At 53.4% G+C, this 19,298-nt stretch overlaps 1 protein-coding gene across 1 annotated transcript in view; it reads left to right on the forward strand.

The window, feature by feature from the left end:
• RSPO4 (R-spondin 4) overlaps window positions 1-15,169 on the forward strand; it is a 39,489-nt gene extending 24,320 nt beyond the window's left edge. The window contains exons 2-5 of the mRNA XM_030830580.1: window positions 7,885-8,073; window positions 8,775-8,915; window positions 11,522-11,707; window positions 15,066-15,169. Coding sequence (XP_030686440.1) covers window positions 7,885-8,073; window positions 8,775-8,915; window positions 11,522-11,707; window positions 15,066-15,169 — 620 coding nt within the window. The remainder of the gene's footprint in view (window positions 1-7,884; window positions 8,074-8,774; window positions 8,916-11,521; window positions 11,708-15,065) is intronic.
• Window positions 15,170-19,298: the final 4,129 nt, after the last annotated feature.

Genomic DNA, 19,298 nt, shown 5'->3' on the forward strand with positions numbered 1-19,298 from the left:
GACACCAAAAATTCAAACGAACACATCACACATCAGGTGGGGATAAATGCCGAAGAAAAACAAAGCAGGGTGAGACAAGGATGCAGGGATGGGTGCTACTTCAGGCGAGGTGGTCAGGGAGGTCTCACGGAGGAGGGGACGTTCCAGCAGAGACCTGAAGTGGAGTAAGCCCTGAGGATGTATGTGGGGAGGGCATTCCAGGCAGAGGGACGGGCAAGTGCAAAGGCCCTGAGGAGGGAGTGGTCTTGGCATGTTTGAGGAACGGCAAGGATGAGGCCAGCATGACTGGAGCAGGGCAAGCGATGATTGGGAGGGAGGGGGGAAAACGTGTTGGTGCAGACCAATTTCTGATAGATTCCATGTGGGACAGGAAGGAAAGAAAAGAGGCAGGGGGACTCCAAGAGTTCTGACCATGAGTGGAGTAGCCATTCACCCAGATGGACAGGAGAGGCAGGTTTGCGGGGAAGGAGGGGAAAGGATTACAAGTTTCCATTTTGGATGTGTGCCTATTGTTACTATATGCTGAGGGTCCTACGCATTAACCCCTTGGTGTCATGCACAGACATCTTAGCAGGGATTCACTGTCTGCTCCTTGCCCGAGCTCCCTCCCTGCCACCAACTTATATACTGTCATGTACTCACCTCTCTTAAAAACCTTTCTTTCTCCCACACAGACTAGCCCTGCTCTCGTCCCCACATCTGCCTCTCCAGAAAACCATCCCTGATGACTGCAGTCTGTGCCCAGCCCCTGGCTCTGAGCTCTGCTGGGCAGACATCATCAGCTTTCTTTGCAATGTATGAGCCTAGTTCTCCCAACTAGACTGCAGCCTCCCTGAGAACAGCTTTTAAGAACTTTTATTAAGCCATCATTCATTCATTCATGCATTATTCTTTCTTTTAAGAAATAGTAGGCACCTACAATGTGCAAGACTGTGGAAATTTGAAGGAGAATAAGCCAGGCTGGGCCTCAGCCCTCAAGTGAGCACCTCAGGGTGCCTCTCATGTATCTCCCATGAAGCAAGGAATAAAATAATGCTCATTCATCATCAGCCATGAGCTGTGCTAAGTACTTTGCATGGATGAGCTCACAAGTGCCTGGGAGGTGATTGCTACTACCATTGTCCCCATTTTGCAGAAGGGGAGACTGAGGTTTAGAATAGTGAAGCCACTTCCCTAAGATCACCCAGCCAGAAAATGGTGTTTTGTCATGCTGCAAAGCTGAGATCATCTCAATGTCCCCACACCTGCAGGAGTCTCCAAACCTGGAGTCATCTCTAGGGCCCGTGCCTTGCTGAGGATGGTGCAATCTGTCCCCGAGGCAGGAATGTGCCTGGGGCCCTCTGAGCCAGCCTCCAGTGGCAGTGACTGCCTCCCATATGTGGCGGTCTGAGCAGGCGGACGGGAGCCCAGATGTTGTTTATTTCCTCTGGTTATCGGCGACATGCATCCCACACTGCCAGGCAGGGATCCGAGAAGGCACTGCCCATCACTCTCTGCATGGGGCCCCCCTACATGGTTCTGGATCCTTCTCAAGGACATAGCAGGGCCCAGGGCAGGGCCTGGCCCTCCTCAGGTTGCACTGCCTTGGGGCAGGGAGCAGCGGTCTCTTTTTCTTCTTCCCCATCTTCCTCACCCACAGGGAGTCCTTCGGGACAGCTGTGTCAAATCCTTTAGTCCACCATGACACACAATGTTCTTATGCAAAACACACTTCCCTGGGCACATCCCAATTATGAAGAAACTCTACCCCAAAAATGTTGACATCAAATTAAAAGTTCTGCACTGATTGCCAAAGCAAGTCCAAGATCACAAACACCAGTGGAGGTGTGGCAGGTGGCGACAGTAACATTACTGAGACCCTCATTAAGTGTCAAGCCTGCTCAGGTCCTCAAGGTTCTGTAAGGTTGGCCAGTGTGATTTCTATTTTACAGATGGGAAAACTGAAGCACAGAGAGATTAAGGCACTAGTTCAGGGTCACATGGGCAAGGATAAAGGGTAGAGCTGGGATTTGAACTCGAGCAGTCTGGCTCTTAACCCAACTCCACTTTAAAGTGGGAACCTGTTAGCAGTGCAGATTCTCAGCCTCCCCCCCGCCCAACCCCAGACTTACTGGATCAGCAATTCTGGGAGAAGGCCCAGCAATCCGTGTTTTTAACAAGCCCTCTAGGTGAATGTGATGCGTGCCCAGGTTTGGGACCCCCTGCTCTACATTGCCTTCTAATGTGAACGAATGAAGCAGGTACAAGATAAACAGCAGCTCGAGGGGGATAACACATGACAGCTGACCTTTGCCCTCAGTGTCAGGGGTAGCAATGGGGGGGCGGGACTGACAAACTGGAGAGCACATGCCCCATCTATGGAACTCCAAACAGATGTTGCCCTGCAGGAATGCAGGCCCAGTGTTAGCAGGTATTCATACCTTTTCCAGAGAAGTCCAAATTCCAGCTTCTTATGTGAAATCTGATTTTTTTTAATGTTGGCAAATTTTTTTTTTTTTTGGTTTTTTTTAAGTGTGTGGCTGGAGTTCTTGGCTTTTGGGTATTGAGGATTTTTCATTGACAGACTCACTGTGGGCTGCTGAGGAGGTGAGCCTGTCTGGGGAAAACAGGTAATTTTCAGGGTCCAAGATGTCTCCCTGTGCCTTTTGACCCCCTCAAGGAAAGCACTGCAGAGTGAAGGTGGGTGGGATAATGCAGAGATGGCCCTGAATCCACTCAAATCCCTAAATGAAAAAATATAGAGATCACTTGCAAACACTGAACCATTGACTCCTATCAAAACAAAGGGCTTGGAGGGCTTCCCTGGTGGTGCAGTGGTTGAGAGTCCACCTGCCGATGCAGGGGACACGGGTTCGTGCCCCGGTCCAGGAAGATCCCACATGCCGCGGAGCAGCTGGGCCCGTGAGCCATGGCCCCTGAGCCTGCGCGTCCGGAGCCTGTGCTCCACAACGGGAGAGGCCACGACAGTGAGAGGCCCGCGTACCACAAAACAAACAAAAGCAACAAGGGGCTTGGGCTCATTCTCAGGATGTGGATGACTCTGAGGTTGGGAACCCTTGTTTCAAAGAGCACAGGTCATTCCCTGATCCCAACAGAAAGAAAAACCTGCCCTTCACCCAAGACCAAATCTGCCTCCTCTGTCTCTTCCCTGAGCCCTTCACTATCCTGAGGATGAAAGACCATCTCCCTGGAGCGGGTGGTTGGTGGCTGTCCTCCACCAATGCCTCTGGCCTCCGTTTTCTCACCAGTGAAAGCGGAGGAGGGTCCAAATGTGGGCTGACAATCCCACCATGTATCGTGTCAGTGAGGGAACAGGAAAGGAATTTATATTTATGGAGAAGGACCTACGACATGCCAGGTGCTTGCTGCTTGCACACACCTCGTAACAAAATGTGTGGGAGTAGGGGTTGTTGCCACAGTTTTCCAGGTGGAGAAACTGAGGCCCACATTGATGAAGGTACTTATCCAAGGTCAGTCAGTGGGTGGTGGAGCCAGGATTTGAACCTGGGCACCTGGACCATAATACATGTCCTTAGGTATTTGAGGGCAGAAAACAATATAATAACAAGATATCCAATCTATCAGAAGTCTGCTGCCAGGCCTTAAGCTAAGAGTTTTCCATGTACCATCTCCTTTCATCACCACAGCACTGCAAGTTAAGCATTATCCTCCCTTTTACAGCTAGAATAACTGAGGCCCAGAGAGTTAAAAGTACTTTGCCCGTGATCACACAGCTGCTGCCACATTTCATAACCATCGAGCCCCCAGCACTGGACCTCACAGAAAGCAGGGGCTCAGTAACTGTTGAATGAATGGATGGATGGATCACTCAGCCTTGGGCTAATGCACGTAGAGTTGTTATAAGCCTGCATCCTTCTGTAAACTGCCAACCCCACTGTCATTCTCCATAACATGGACATCTAAGTCTCAGCTTGTCCCCTGGGTGCTTGGGGAAGGACAGTAGGACTCAGATGTCATTCCAAGCCCCTCCAGCTGCTGGAGCAGCACAAGGCCATCCTTTCTGGTACAACTGACACTTTGACCAGGGGAGGATGGTCTTGATTATGGGAGATACTGATTAAGGGAAATCACAGGGGGTGCCTTCCCCTCTGATGCCCCAAGAAAGCTCGGGGAACTTGCAAATCAGAGCTCAAATACTTCATTTAGAAACGTGTATCAGAGCTGCTAGAGGGCAGCAAAGAAGGCTAGCATGCAGTTGAGGTGTAGAAGGAGCCAGGGGTTTTTCAAACTGTGCTCCCTACAATCCCAGGGTCCCTTGGTGTGCCATGGTCAGGCTGGGCGGGCAGTGCTTCAGGTCCCTTGGCCTTGCTGAAGCAGAGCTGCTCCACCATGATCTGTTGGGCTCCACCTATCTGGTGAGATACATCTTTTTTTTTTTTTTTTTTTTTGCAGTACGCGGGCCTCTCACTGTTGTGACCTCTCCCGTTGCGGAGCACAGGCTCCGGACGCGCAGGCTCAGGGGCCATGGCTCACGGGCCCAGCTGCTCCGCGGCATGCGGGATCTTCCCGGACCGGGTCACGAACCCGTGTCCCCTGCATCGGCAGGCGGACTCTCAACCACTGCGCCACCAGGGAAGCCCGAGATACATCATTTTGATTGCAATTTGACAGGAGGAGAGCTAGCTCAAGTGAACTAGTGACTTTCTTTGGAGCTATGGGGTGAGCCAAGCCTTGGGGGACTGGAACCTGGGCTTGGAAGATGGTCAGAAACTCTGTCTGACCATCTAGGGCCCATGAAGTTTCTGGTTGCTTTTTTTTCTCTCCCTGCATCTGATTTATTTTCTCTCTCTCTCTCTCTGCTTCTGTGTGGTCAGGAGTCTTTGGCTGCACGTGACAGAAAACCCTACTCAAAATGGCTTTAGAAAAGAAGAGACTTTATGGACCCTCCTAGGGGTGGATCCAGGTGCACAGACAATCTCTTGTGTGGCCTCCATTCTCGGGACACTCACCCCTCATGCGTTGCCCACCAGCTCTGGCCTACATCTTCTCAAATCCAAACAGAGTGCAAACACACACACACACACACACACACACACACACACACACACGCAATCCTAAGACTAGCTCTAGTTGAAACATGTGCCTGTGTCTGAACCAATCACTGCAGTTAAGGGGACCTGGTTCTCTGGTTGCCGAATCCCAGGTTAAATGCATCTGGACAGAGATGGTTCCACATGAACCTGAAAGTCAAAGACGGGGCCTCTGTTAGCAAAGAAAGGTGCCACAGATGCCAGTGCTCACCAGAGCTTCTCGCACAGGCCACCTTGCCCTCCTACAAACGTCCTTAGGTCAAGAGGCCATCCTAGACCATTGTCTGTTGGCCCACTGTCAAAATTCTCAAGAGAGATGGTCTAATTGTCCCAGCCTGGATGAACTGTCGGGCCCTGGTACAGCCTGTCCACCACTGGCCAGGGGACAGGGTCATGCAGTACAAGAATATTTGCCACGTCTCGTTCTCAGGGAAAGGAGATTGTGAGCAGGGAAGACACTTCCACAATGCCAGTTACATCTATTTTGGTCTTGTTTAAATGCACATCCCTGGGCCTATATACTTTACAACCTCCCTGGGGATTCTTATGCACAGTCAAGTTTAAGAACCATCAAGTTTGGCTCTTTCTAAAGCAGCATTGTACAAACTCTAGTTGTCGTCACTTATTATTCATAAAAATTAGCATTCAGGTCTCTATACCCGTGATCTTGGGGAAGTGGGAGGAACAGTACTGCTCTTTCTAGTGAGTTAGAGATATGATGACAAGCCTGAGTGAGGCCATTAGAATCAAAAAGTCAGAGGTGCCATTACAACATAGAGGCACTAGAGGGCACCCTACCAACTGCCGGGACCAAGGATGCAGCAGGAGGCAGAGACAACTCTCTACAATACCCCGGTGATGAATGATACTAGTTGAGACTCATCACCTGTGCGCGTGCGCGCGCACACACACACACACCCCGCACCCTCTGAGGTCAGGGGAGGGTCCTTGTTGGGTTCTTTTTTCTGCAGTATGTTGAAATATCACTCTACAGATAGTGCTGTAGCTCTAATTGGAATTGCTTTGCTGTTTGGCTACCTGACCTTGGGGAAGCCTGCACCTCCTCTGGCTTCAGCGTCCCCAGTGATGTGGCATGGGTTGTGCTGAGTGACCCCTAAGCTCTTCCAAGAGACAGTGGTTAGTAAGAGTTTTGCTTTGTCACCATCTGCGTTGCTATTACAGTCGCTTCTGTGGGCTTCAGCCCTACTACCAGGCATATCTGATTGGTCAGGTTTTGGTCAATGCCCACTCACTGTCGACTTGAAGGGCCAGGCCTCTATGGATTCTGTTTCTGGGGGCAGGCACCAGGATTTGCCCTTCTCCAGGGCCCCTCACAACAGGGAATTCCTCTGAAAGGAAGATGGGGCACCAATAGGAAGGGGGTGGGGGTGAGGCTGGAGAGTCAAGAATGTCCCCTGCTAGGTGGCCATGGGCTCGGGTGGGCCAAAGTGTATAAGTAGTTTATTAAACAGGCTGACCTTGATGGAGTATTAACATACATGAAACAGCTTCATGTTTCCCTAATCGCTGTGTCTAAGAAGCTGCCTGGTCCTCTTCTGTCCCTTAATGACACCTGGTCACTTTCTGACTCTCCCCAAATACCATCTTCCCCCGATGGTCTGCCCTGCTGCCTCTTGCTGGGGCACCCGCCAGCAACCAGCCTTCTTGGGGAGGCAGCAGCAGCGGCACTTGAGCCTGGCTACTCCTAGGGGGCCCTCGCTGCTGAGAACCCCCTTGCTTGCCATGAAGGATGTGCAGGTTCTTCTGCTGCCTCCCCCTCCCAACTTGGCCCTTCTCTCTCCTGGTCTCTTTTCTCTGCTCAAAGAGATGTTGGACGGGGCAAACCTGCAGGGCTGCCACACAGGTTCATGTCCAACCAAGGCATGAGGTGCTGGTCACCCCTTTTTGCAGGCATCCGTCTCTGTGAGGGGTACCCTTGCCTCTCCTCCCTCTTGGTTTGGGGGTTGGGAACAGCGGGAAAGCCACAGCGTTCCCCCTTCCCCAGGCTGACAGCTCCTAAGTCCCCTGAGTCCCCCTCTCTAGGGGGTCAGCTTGATCAGGTGGTGGTCAGACAGCAGAGACTCCCTATAAGCCTTGGAGAAGCTCTCTTTCCAGGGTATTTTCCGCCTCTTTCTTCGCAGTTTTGAGCCCTGGTTGCCAATTCTGGAACAACAAAAAGTTCCTTTCCTCCACTTGCTATACTTGATGATTTGGGGAGCCTTTGATAATGGTGGCAGTGAGGAATGGGGTATTGTTCAGAAAGGCAGCAGGAGGGTGAGGGGCTCCTCCACAGGCATGTGCACCCCACACCCAGTCAAACATACACACTATGTTAGTGAAGATCAAGTTTGTCTGTGAGTGACAGAGGACTCCAAATAACGGTGGTATGAACAAAATAGATACTGATTTTTCTCTCATGTAACAGTCTGCACAGGCAGAAGAGGGCTGATGCAGCATGTCTACCTTCCTCGAGGACCCAGGATCTTTTTATCTTATTTCTCCAGTATCCTTAACACATGGTCTCTGTCTCATGATCCAAAATAGATGCTCATGCTCCAGCCATCATGTTCACATTCCACCCACCAGGAAGGATGAGGGGATGACAAAGGATATGCCCCTGCCCTTTAAGCTCTCTAGAAGTTGCACACACTGCTTTACCTTATAACACACTAGATTTTGGTCGCTGACCACATCTAGTTGCGTGGGAAATGTAGTCATCTGGGTGGCCACGTGCTCAATTGCTATACCAGTGAGACAGTCTGAGCTGCTCACGCATATGGTTTGACTATCTCTCTCTTCCTTTCCCCACCCTCCACCCTGGTCTGGCTGGCAGTGGGCACTGGTCTGGGGGGCAACTGCACAGGCTGTGTCATCTGCTCAGAGGAGAATGGCTGCTCCACCTGCCAGCAGAGGCTCTTCCTGTTCATCCGCCGGGAAGGTATCCGCCAGTACGGCAAGTGTGTGCATGACTGTCCCCCCGGCTACTTCGGCGTCCGCGGCCAGGAGGTCAACAGGTGCAGAAGTACGTGGCCCCTCCCTTGTCCTGTGCTAGCGCTGTCCCCCTGAGCATCCCTGGCCCACATCCTGCCTCCAGCCCAACGCAGCCCCTGGGGAAGTGCTATACGCCTGAGCCCGGACTCTGAGATACTTGCTGGCTTTCAGGCTGGCTGTGAAGCCCTTAGCAAGTCAGTGCCCTCTCTGGGCTCAACACTAATGGGACAGGGAACCTTCGCTTCTACCCTAGTTTGGCTTTGTGGCCTTTGGCAGGCTACTCACTCTCTCTGGGCCTAGCTCAATGGGAAAAGGAGCCCTAACTCCTAACTCTAATTTTCACTGTGACCTGGACAAATCATGACCATCTCTGAGATTTGATGGAAATGGAGTAGGGAGTCCTCACTCTCAGTCCAGATTTACTGTGTGACTTGAGGCAACTTACTTGCCCTCTCTGAGCCTCAGCTAAAATGAGAAAGGAAATCAAAATAACCATGTTACCTTGGACATGTCACCTGCCCCCACTGAGCCTCAATTCAAATGAGAACAAGAGTTCTTGAATGCGGCTCAGTTTGACCCTGGACAAGTCTGGGCTTCAGAGGACACACTGAATCCAGACCCCAGTGCTACAGAGCTTGGGCTACTCAGAGGCCCTCCCCAGTCCCAGGCAGTCCCAGAGGGTCCCCTCCCTGGGCAGCCACCCTCACCAAGGGTGGCCCTGCTGTATTACAGAATGTGGGGCCACATGTGAGAGCTGCTTCAGCCAGGACTTCTGCATCCAGTGCAAGAGGCGGTTTTACCTGTACAAGGGAAAGTGTCTGCCCACCTGCCCGCCGGGCACCGCAGCCCAGCAGAGCACACGGGAGTGCCAGGGTGAGTGGGGGCATCCCCACCCTGCCCTGTCCCCTCCCTCCCTGGAGCAGGGGCTGGTGAGGGGTGTCAGGAGACCTGGAAGAAATCATAGGAGAATGTCACGTGGTGATGGGAAGCCCAACACCGTGTCAGGTACACCTATGAACCCTTCAATACACTAGACCCATCATAAGCACCATTATGATTACTATTACTACCAACATCTACATCAGTATTATTGCCAAGAGAGGCCACAGAGCACAGAAGAAGAGCATTGATTTTGGAATAAGGCCTGGGTTCAAATGCTAGCTCTAAAATTCACCATCGGTGACCTTGAGCAAGTCAGTTAAGCTCTCTGTCCCTCAGTTTCTCCAAATGTTAAAAAAATTACAGTAGAACATAGAACCTACTTCATGGGGGGGGGGTTGTCGTAAGGGATAAATTAATACAAGTTAAAGTACTTAATACAGTAACTAACACAGCAAATGCTCAATGCATGTCATTATTATTACACATCATATTAGCTGTCATTACTGTTCTGTTTTCCCATCACTCCTTTTCAGACTCCTGTGTGAGCCCCTCCTCTGTGATCTGTCCTTACACAAGGGTATTCTCCAGTGTTCTCACCTAAATCACATATCTCTGCCTATACATTCTCTCTGGGCACATGTTCACGGTCATTCCAAAAGCTGATGGCTCCTAACTCACTGTCCTCAACTGCATTTCTCCACGGGCAGCAGACTCACATCCTCACCTGCCCTATGGATGCCTCCTTCCCTCCCTCCCCATCCCCAGCCTGGGGCTTCCTCTGGGCTTCCTCCATCAATAACCAGCTCCGGGCATCACTGTGGGCTCTTCTCTCTCATCCTACATCCAATCCAATCTCGTTCTTTCACTCAGGAAATATTTACTAGAGCATCTTCTACGCTCCAGGCACTTTCAAAGTTGCTGGGGACACATCAGTGAACAAAACAGACAAAGCTTCTGCCCTTATAGACGTGACATTTTAGTGGGGAGACGGAAGACACACAAAAATACATACAGATGTTAGGTGGTAAAAAGAACTCTGGGGGAAATGAAGCAGAATAAAGCTCCCCAACCTGCCGCACCCCTCCTTCCCCCTTTTCCCCACCCCATCCCCACACATCCCTTTCTCCCCACCCTCTGCCCATTGCTGGGACCTTGGCCACAGCCTCTTGCCTACCTGCCTGCCTCTGGTCTCACTGCCTCTAGCCCAGCTGGCTCATTTCAGAAGCAAGAGTGATTATTTCAAAATGACAATCTGATCAGGCTTCTCTTCTGCTCAAGGCCCTTCAGTGGCTCCCACTGTCCTCAGGTAGAGCCCCCAGGCTATGGGCAGTCTGGTCCCCATCTGCCACCTCTCCACCCCTATCATTTTTTTCCTTCCCCATTTGAGTCTGTGCTCCAACTTCCCCATGAGGGCAGAGTCATCCTGGGGATTTTGCTAGGGTTATTCCTTTCACCTGGAGCACTTCTCCTTCCTGCCCCTCCCTGAGCCTGGCTGACCTCCCCAGCCCTACTTCAAGACGCAGATCAGGAGTCTCCTCCTCCAGGAAGCCTTCCAGGTCACCCAGGCTGGGACCCTCTGGTCTCCCACAGCTGCCTGTTTTTCCCCATCACTGTCAGAGCACCCTGCCTTCCAGCCTGACCGCTCTAGACAGTGAACTCTGGGAGGCAGACCCAAGACCAGCAGACAGACCGGCAGGGTCTGTCTTGTTCCTGCTGCACCTCGGCACCCAGCACGGCAGGTGGCACACAGTAGGTGCTCAGTTTTTGCTTCCCAAATGAATGCATCTGTGAAGGACCATCATTCAAAGGTCTGGAGAGCTGGTTTCTGGGCCCAACTGGATCTTAAACACTTGCAGTTCTGTTTTGTGAGCTCCTTCTCTGTTCCCTTAGCAAGCCCCTCACCTGCTCTAGACCTCAGTGTCCTAATCTGAAAAATGGCGTATTAATAGCTGCCCGATTCTCTGCCTACCTTTCAGGGACTCTTAAAAGAATCAAATGTGAAAGAATACTATATATGTTCATATATTTTGAAAATTTCTCCCTACTAAGACCTTTCATGTCCGTGACTTCATTTTTCCTCACAACAGCCCAGTGTAGCTCCCACCTCCTACAGCTGATCAAAGGCACATGATCAAGTTCAAAATCCAGGTCCTGGCCCTGAGGGCCTCCCAGCTGACCTTGAACCTTCACTCCACCCCCACTGTAGCTTCCTTGTCCCTGACACAGGGTGGCCAGTCCCCCAGGCTGTACACAGCTGCCCCGCATGCACTTCCTTCCATCACCACCTGATGAAGAAGTCCTCTCTCCCTTTAGCTCCTTTGTCACCTCCTCAGGGCAGCCTTCCCCTTTAAAGCCACACAACGGGTCCCTCAGGCTTCTGGCCCGCACAGCCTGTGCTTGCTCTAGTACAGCTCTCATCCCAGGCTCTTACAAATAGCTGTTTAAACGTCCCCCTCTGCTGCTTGTAATAGCCTGTGACCCCTTTGCATGAGGAGATGGTGTTTTCAGGGAACTGAACCGCTCAGACCCTGCCCTTGAGCTGAGGAACACTCACTGCCGGCTGACCCCATCTGTCTGTCTGTCTCTCCACCTCACAGAGGAGTGTGAGCTGGGCCCCTGGGGCAGCTGGAGCCCCTGCACACACAACGGGAAGACCTGCGGCTCAGCCTGGGGCCTGGAGACCCGCGTGCGGGAGGCCGGCCAGGCTGGGCGGGAGGAGGCAGCCACCTGCCAGGTGCTATCTGAGTCAAGGCAATGTCCCATTCGGAGGCCCTGCCCAGGAGGTGAGCACCAGGCCAGGCACGGGGGGCAGCAGCAGGCAGGGCCCAGGGTGGCTCTGAGTGGCCTTGGGACACAGCCCCCACAACGAGTCACTGTAAGGCTGCCTGAAAGCCCCCCACTAGCCACACCTTTCTGTGTCTTGAGCATTGCCCGCGCTGGTGTCCTCCTACTGGGGTCAGTCCCAGACCCCTTGGGAAGATCAAGCTTGCCCTTTCCAGCGGGAATTTGCGACCCTTTCAGACTGACACCTCCTGTCAAAGGACTTGGGATGCCCTCTTTACACTCTGAAACAAAGTCATGGATAATGTGACCCACTGGCACTGGTCATTTTTTAAAAGATTCAGTATAGTGCTTAACTATAAAAGAGAAATAAAAGAAATTTCATTATGTCAGCGCTTGGGCCCCAGGCACCAGAGAGTACTGACCGAAGTCAAATCACAGTGAAAGTGGTAGCCATCCGCGGTCAGGGCCTCATGCACGGCTGTGTTGCCATCAGAGATGCAAATTCCCAAATGGCGACCAGCTCTTAGTAAAGTCCAACAAAACTGTCTGACTTCTCGATTGACACCACGCTGGCAGCCCTAGAATATTCAGTAATGGACAAGTTGTTCCCAAACACTTGGCATTCACACAGGAGACAGAGTTCAACTCTGAGCTCCCTACGTGAGGCTGGAGCAGCCGTTAGAGAACTGGCTGGGATGGGGTCTCCTTCCTGGGGGACTGTCCCACGCAGCACCCCCCCATCCCTTCCACTGAATGGCCCAGGGAACCCCTTCATTGTAACAACCGAGATCACCACGGAGTTCCAGAATACCCCACTGGCTATGAAGAACCACTGATTTAAATAGAAGAGAGGCCGCAGAGCGTGTGGGTAAGATGTAAACAGTGAGTAGTAATAATGTGGCATTAGCTAATGTTAACTGTGCACCTACCATGCACAGGGCACTGTGATAATTCTCTACATTCATTAAGTCATTTAATCTGCACAATGACACTATGAGGTAGGTATTGTTATTCTAGTTTTACCGATGAGGAGATTAAGGCCCAGAGAGGTTGAGCCACTTGCTCAAGGGTCACACAGCTAGGGAAAGGTGGACCTGGAATTCAAACATAGGTCTGTGTGCAAAGAAGAATCTACAGCCACGGTAAGGGTGAGGGCCCTGGAGCTAGGTGACCTGGGGCTCACTGGGTCGGGGTGGAGTCAGGACTTAAGCCCAGGGGCACCCCTGGTTTCAGAAGGGCTTGTGGTGTCTGGGTTGGGAGTGCAGGTAACAGACATGGAGGCACCTCAGGGCCAGTTGGGGACAGAGGATGAGTTTGAGATGGGACCAGAGAAACTAAGAGACCCCAGACCTGAGGAAGCACCCACACAGATGGACAGGTGTCCGTAGCACTATGGCCACATCTCTCATGGCATCTGAGAGCTAGTGGCTGATTGGCTGTGGAGGGATTGAGAGAGGAAAGCTGTTCCCCCAGGTAATAACAATAAGAATAATAACAACAATAGCAACAGCAGCGAACATCCAGGAAGCGCTGACCACATGCCGGGCACTGTGCTAAGTGCTTTGTAAATATGATGCCTTTGATCCTCACAACAGCCCTGCTGTGGGCTCCCTGCTGCATCTGCTCAAACGTCCCTCCTCAGAGAGCCTTCCATGAGCTTCCCCCAACCAAGAGTCACTTTCCATCATATCACGTCGCAGCTCTTAAATCTTCCTGAAATGATCATGCACATTCTTTGCTTGTTTAATGTCTGTCTTCCTCGATAGAGTGGGACCTCCAGTGAAAGCAAGCTCTTTGCTTTATTTCCAGCTCCCTCTCTAGCACCTAGAACAGGGCCTGGCACATAGTAGGTGCTCAGTCAACACTTGTGGATGGCAGGTGTGGGTGGGTAGGCAGGCCTAGGGAAGGGGTGGGGACCCAAAGCCTCTCACCCCATTTCTCACCTTCACAGCTGGCAAGGGCCCCTCAGGCAGCCCCCCACCCCATCCCCCAGATGCTGTCCTCCCCTGAGGGCTGACACAGTCAGCGGGAGCTTAGAGGGGCGCCTGGCTTCAGCGCCCCTGAAGGGCCCAGGAGTGGGTGTAGGGGGCCCCAGAAGCGGGCAGCTAGGTCTCAGGGGATGACCCTGAGAAGGGAGGAGCCCTGACTCCAGAGGAGGCGGGCACACAGCTGATACTCAGGTAATAAAATTGCCCTCCCCTTGCCACTCCCAGCTCTCTAAGTGCCTGCCCTGTGACCTTGGGAAGTGGTTCCCTGAGCCTCGGTTCCTTCATGTTCGAGGGGGCACACAGCTCCTGTGGGAGAAGAGTATGGGGCCAACGATGGGTGAAAACGGTCTGGATGTGGAGACACTTTTAAAACAGAAATTTAGGGCTGGCCCTGCTCCCAGCCATGCCTCAGTCTTCTCACCTGTTGATAATAAAAATGACAAAAAACAATGGGAAGAGCATTCCAGGCGGAGGGCAAAGCCACTGCAAAGGTGTGGAGGTGGCATGAACCTGCCAGTGGCCAGGACGGTGTGAGCAAGGGGGCTGGGGCGGGTGCGGGGAGGCCACGGAGACAACATGGTCTTTTCCTCCAAGTGAGTGAGGAGTCACTTGAAAGTGATGCCCAGAACTCCAGCCCAGGCTGTGCCACTGAGTTAAGTGAGGCCCCACCTGGGCCTCAGTCACCTCACCTGAGAAATGGGACTTGCTAAGATGTTTGTGTTAGAAACTCACCCCAGCTCCACGGGGCATGGGGAGTGGGGCACAATGGGGTCAGGATCCCGAGGCAGGTCTGGGGTTTGCATCCACTCCCCACGGTGGGAACTGGGTGAGGCACAGACTCCGGTGACGGCGTCAGGTGGGGCAGTGGGCCTGCGCCTGCTTCCCAGCTGTTGTGATGGTGACATACTCAGTGCGAGGATCAGCTAAGTGCTGACGTTACTGTTGTCGTTTTGAGGGCAGAGCTGGGCCCAAGCTGAGTGGGAAGGTTGGTGCCGGGACCCACGTGAAAGGTGTTGAGTCTCCAGCGAAGAGCCCTGTAAACCTCCCAGTGAGTGCACGTGGGAGAGTCATGGGCGCCCCCTCGAGGCCACCCTAAGTCCCAACTGGGGTCCCAACAGTGGACCTCCAGGCCTGGCGGGGCAGATGCCCAGCATGGGTGGTGCTCAGCAGGTCAGCGCCCTCCCCAGCCCCCGCCGAGGAACTGAGGGGAGTGTCTGGTTTGGGGTAAGTGATGCTGCCGTCCCAACTCCAAAAATGAGTGATTGTCAGGTCAGCACCCCCATGTCATTCCGAGCCTGCTGCGGGGAGTGGGGGGCACCCTCGTCTGTCAGGATGGCCTCAGCAACAACGCCCCGCGCTCTCGTTGCAGAAAGTAACCCCAACCAGAAGAAGAGCGGGAAAGATCGGCGCCCGCGCAAGGACCGGAAGCTGGACGGCAGGGGGGAAGGGAGGCCCCGCCCAGCGCCCGCCTAGGCACGCCCCCCGCAGCCAGGCCGCCGGCAGCTCCAAGCTTTCTCGCGCGCGCTCCTCGCTTTCTTGCCGCTGCTTTCTCTTCCTTCTCTCTTCTCTTTCTCACCCACTTCTCCTTTCTTTTTTCTCTTTTATTTCCTGCATTTCTAACCCTTCTGTTTTCCCCTTCTCCCTCCCCTCCTTTCTCTTCTTTCTCTCTTTCCTTTTATCTTTTTCTTTCCTCCTGTTTTTCTTCTGTTCTTCACTGCGTCCCCCACCGGCCGCCCCCCGACACACACACACTAAGACAGACACCAGCTCCTGTGCGCTCCATCCCTCACCCCCTCGCTCTCTGTCTCCTCCTTAAAGAAAACAAACATCTTTTTCTAGGCCTTTCCCGGACCCTCCCTGACCCCTTTGCAGAGGTGTTTCTAAGGGCAGGGCCCAGGCCACAGCCCAGGCAGGCTTACTGAGTCCTGAGAGACCCGCTTCTGCTCCAGAGGAGACCCCAGAACCCGGAGCTGTGGGTGCCTCCAGCTCTGGCCAATCCCTGGAGGCATTTCCACAGCCCTCAGCCACCAGCTACCCTGGGAACCCCCTGGAAGAGTCTCAGGGCTTCCTGCTGCCCCAGCTGGCCACGGAGGAGCCACGACGGGGCCTCTGGCTGGTCAACCATCCCGTGCCCTCCTGTGTCGCAGTCACCCTCCTGGGAGCTGCCTGCTGCACTCATCAGTGCTCCCTCAGCAACCTCCCTCTCGCGGTTCCCTGGCCCCTGCGTCCTGAGCCCACGGTACACCCATGTCCTGCATCAGGTGGGGCTGTCACCCCTGGAGGAACCACCAGCCCATCCTAGAAGAGGCCATGGAGGCTGAAAGGAACGTTGAGATCATCCAGGCCACTCTGTCCCCCCGGGTCCTCCTGCCTGTTTTACCACTGAGGAAACTGAGGCCTGAGAAGGGACTTGCCCAAGGTCACACAGGGAACCCAGGGGCTGTGCCTTCCACCTGTTGGTTGCCCTGCTCAGCACACCCACGGCTGAGAGGGAACTTCGGGAGCCCTTGGGGAGGTGAGGAAGGAAGTTGTTGGATCAGGGGAAGATTCCCCCACTCACCCACAGCACCCCGACCCCCGCACACCAGCCAGAAGAGCAGGAGGCATCTCCTTACTGCCTGTTGTCCCGCCGTCAAGTGCCTCCTTCTTCCTTTGCTCCCCTGACTCCCCAGGAAGTGGTGCTCCCAATTCACATTGGCATTTCTAGCAGCCAAGAGCAGGGAGAGCGTGAGACCCCAGGGGCCCAGGGTAGCCTGGGAATTGGGGCTGTCAGCTGGCTGGAGGAGAGGCCAAAGGTGATGAAGTGGCACATCCCCACCCGAGACAGCGCCCACCTCCAGGCCTCCCTCCACCTGGTGCATGGGGATCCCCTAGCACTGCCTCCAACAGATTCGGAGGAACCTGCCCCTTCCCAGGCCTCAGTCCCCCTCTCTCCTCCCTGAGGTCAGCAAGAGCCCCTTGCCTGGCCAGGCCACCAGCTTCTCTTCTGCAAAAGTTTGTGCCTCTGAAATGCTCTGTTGTTGTTGTTTCAATACCCCACTATTTTTTTTTTTTTTTAATAAAGGGAAAAGAAAGAAACTCGCAAATGCTTCTTGGGCATCAAGCAGGTGTTATGAAATCATGACGCTGATGAGTTTGGAGTAGCGGAATCTAAATGATGTGGGGTGGTTTTCTCTGGAATGCCCGGGGCCAAGAGGGCCAGGGTGTGCCAGGGACTGGGTGGGGGGCGTGGGGGGAGAGGAGAATTGGGCCCTCAGCCCCTCCAGGCCTCCTGTAAGAAGGGGGTTCGGCCGGAGGCAGAAGAGAGCAACCCTGTGCCTTTCAGCCCCAAGATTACAGGAGAGATCCCAGGAACCTATCTGTGTGCTATATGACATGTCTGAGGGGTCAGGGACACCTAGGAGGTGTGACAATTGCACAGAGCCACCTAAACTTCCTGGGCTGCTGGTGAGAGGGGCCTCAGCACTGGGAGGCACAGGTCCAAGTCCCAGCCTGTCATCGGCCATCTGCAGGGCCAAGGCCAAATCATTTCCTCCTTCTGGGCCTTGGTGCCCCCGTTTGATGGAGGAAGACAAGGCATAACTGGATTAAATCCATTTCCTGGCCTGGGTGGCCCAACAGCATCCTCTGGGTGCTTCCTAAAAATTCAGATTTTAGGGCCCCGCCCAGACTTACTAATTGTGAACAAATTTCGGAACAGACAGTGAGCGCAAACGTTCATTCCAAGACGAGATTGGGGGAGAGGGCAGCTCTCAGATGACTTCCAGTCCCAGATCACTGGGTCTAAATTTGAGGGGGCTGCACTTCTGATTCTGACCTCGAGGCTCACTCATCTGATTCTACAAAGTTTATATTCTACATGGAGTTTTCTGGTAAGATTCAAATTCTAGGATGCTGAATGTTCTAAATTCCACAGTTCTGAGACACAAAGATAGGATTAGAAAGTTCCAGTACTGCAATCCCCTGGCCATGTGCTTTCCCTCAGGGGGCCTGGTCCTCTGCCCCAACTGGGGGCTGTGGACAAGATTTTTTCTAAACGTTTTCAAATTAGGAAATGAAGTTTCTTCAGGGCCTAAGCCCCTCCTCTAACCTTTGGATCGCAGATGTTTCCCTGCCCCCCAGCTCCTAACCCTCACCAATCCCAGCCTCTCCCACATTCTCCCGGGGATTTAGGCCCCTTACTGGGAAGGAGACCCTCCCAGGTAACCACCTCTTAGAGGCCAAACTCAGAGAGAAGCTCAGAAACTGATGGGGCCACCCAGCAAGAGAGGACTGTCAGGCAGAGTACGGGGGAGGTTCCGACTTCTGGCCCCTCCGGATGCTACCCCAGTGGCAGAGAATTAACAGCTTAGCCCAGGTTTAGGAGCTCCCGCCTGACCGCTCCGGCGGCCCACTCCAGCTGGGCCCACTACGGCCCTCTCGCCCGGGCTCTGCATCCGCCTGGGCTCACTCCGCACCTGCCTGTCGGGGCACCACGGTGCCCGTGCTACCCACGTTCTGTCACTAGAGGGCGTCACCCAACCGGGAACAGGCTCATAACCGAGCAACACCGCTTGCGATGGTGGCTTCGGATGACTGGCGTTCGCAGCAGCGCGCAGAGGGTCAGACCTCAGAGGTCCAGGGCCCAGGCCATTTCTTGCACAGAGAGGAAACCGACTCAGCGGAGAACCCCCGCCCAGCATCCCATAGCCAGTCTCCATGATGGCGGCAATTATGGTCCTCCTGCCAAGACACACGGCGCCCCCGCCCCCAACTCGTGGAGCTTCATGTATCTCCATTTCCACGTATATGAAAACCATCCTATGTGGTCCTTCTGGCTCAGGGGATGTGCATTCTTATAATAACAAAAATAATAGTAATAATGATAATGGTGACTAATAATGCCAGACACTGCTAAGTGCTTTAGGGACAGTACCTCATTTTCCTCGCTTTTCTCTCCGCAGTATACTAACTCCCACTTTTCTGACTGCTGCCTATGCACATACATTTTCACATCCTTTGTTTCCTGCCACCCTCACAGCATCCCTGAAAGCCAACTTATAGAAGAGGAAATTGACGCTCAAGTTAAAGTCATTCAAAAGTCATTGATCTCATCTCTTCATCCACTCAATAAATACGTATAAAGTGCCTGGGACTGTGCTGGGTGCTGGTGATAAGGACCCAGACCTTGTCCCTGGAGCTGTCACTCTGTGGACAAGTCCATACAATGGTGTGATAAGGCCCCGCACAGGGGACGGGATCTAGGAGGAGGGACAGCAAATCTGCCTACAGCCTATGGGGATCAGGGAGCTCCACCCCCAGCACCAGAGAGCCAAGCTGGGAACTGAAGAATGAGCGAGTGTGAATGAGATGGGTGGGGAGGGTCCCAGCTTGAGGAAACAGCAGGTGCAGAGGGGCCTAGACTTTCTAAGCCTCTTAGGCTGTCAGACCCTGGAACACGGGGACACAGCCTTGGGGTCTGCTGGCTCCCTACCCTGCAGTCCATGACTCCCAGCCTCACCTGTAGAAGTGCTTTTTCATTCAACCTGCCACCCACAAGGCAGAATAGATCATCCAGCCAGACCTGCCGGTAAAGAAGCCATCTCCGGAGCGGGTCTGCCAG

The sequence above is a fragment of the Globicephala melas genome, chromosome 15 (genome assembly GCF_963455315.2).
Source record: "Globicephala melas chromosome 15, mGloMel1.2, whole genome shotgun sequence".
In the NCBI taxonomy this organism is placed as follows: Eukaryota; Metazoa; Chordata; class Mammalia; order Artiodactyla; family Delphinidae; genus Globicephala; species Globicephala melas.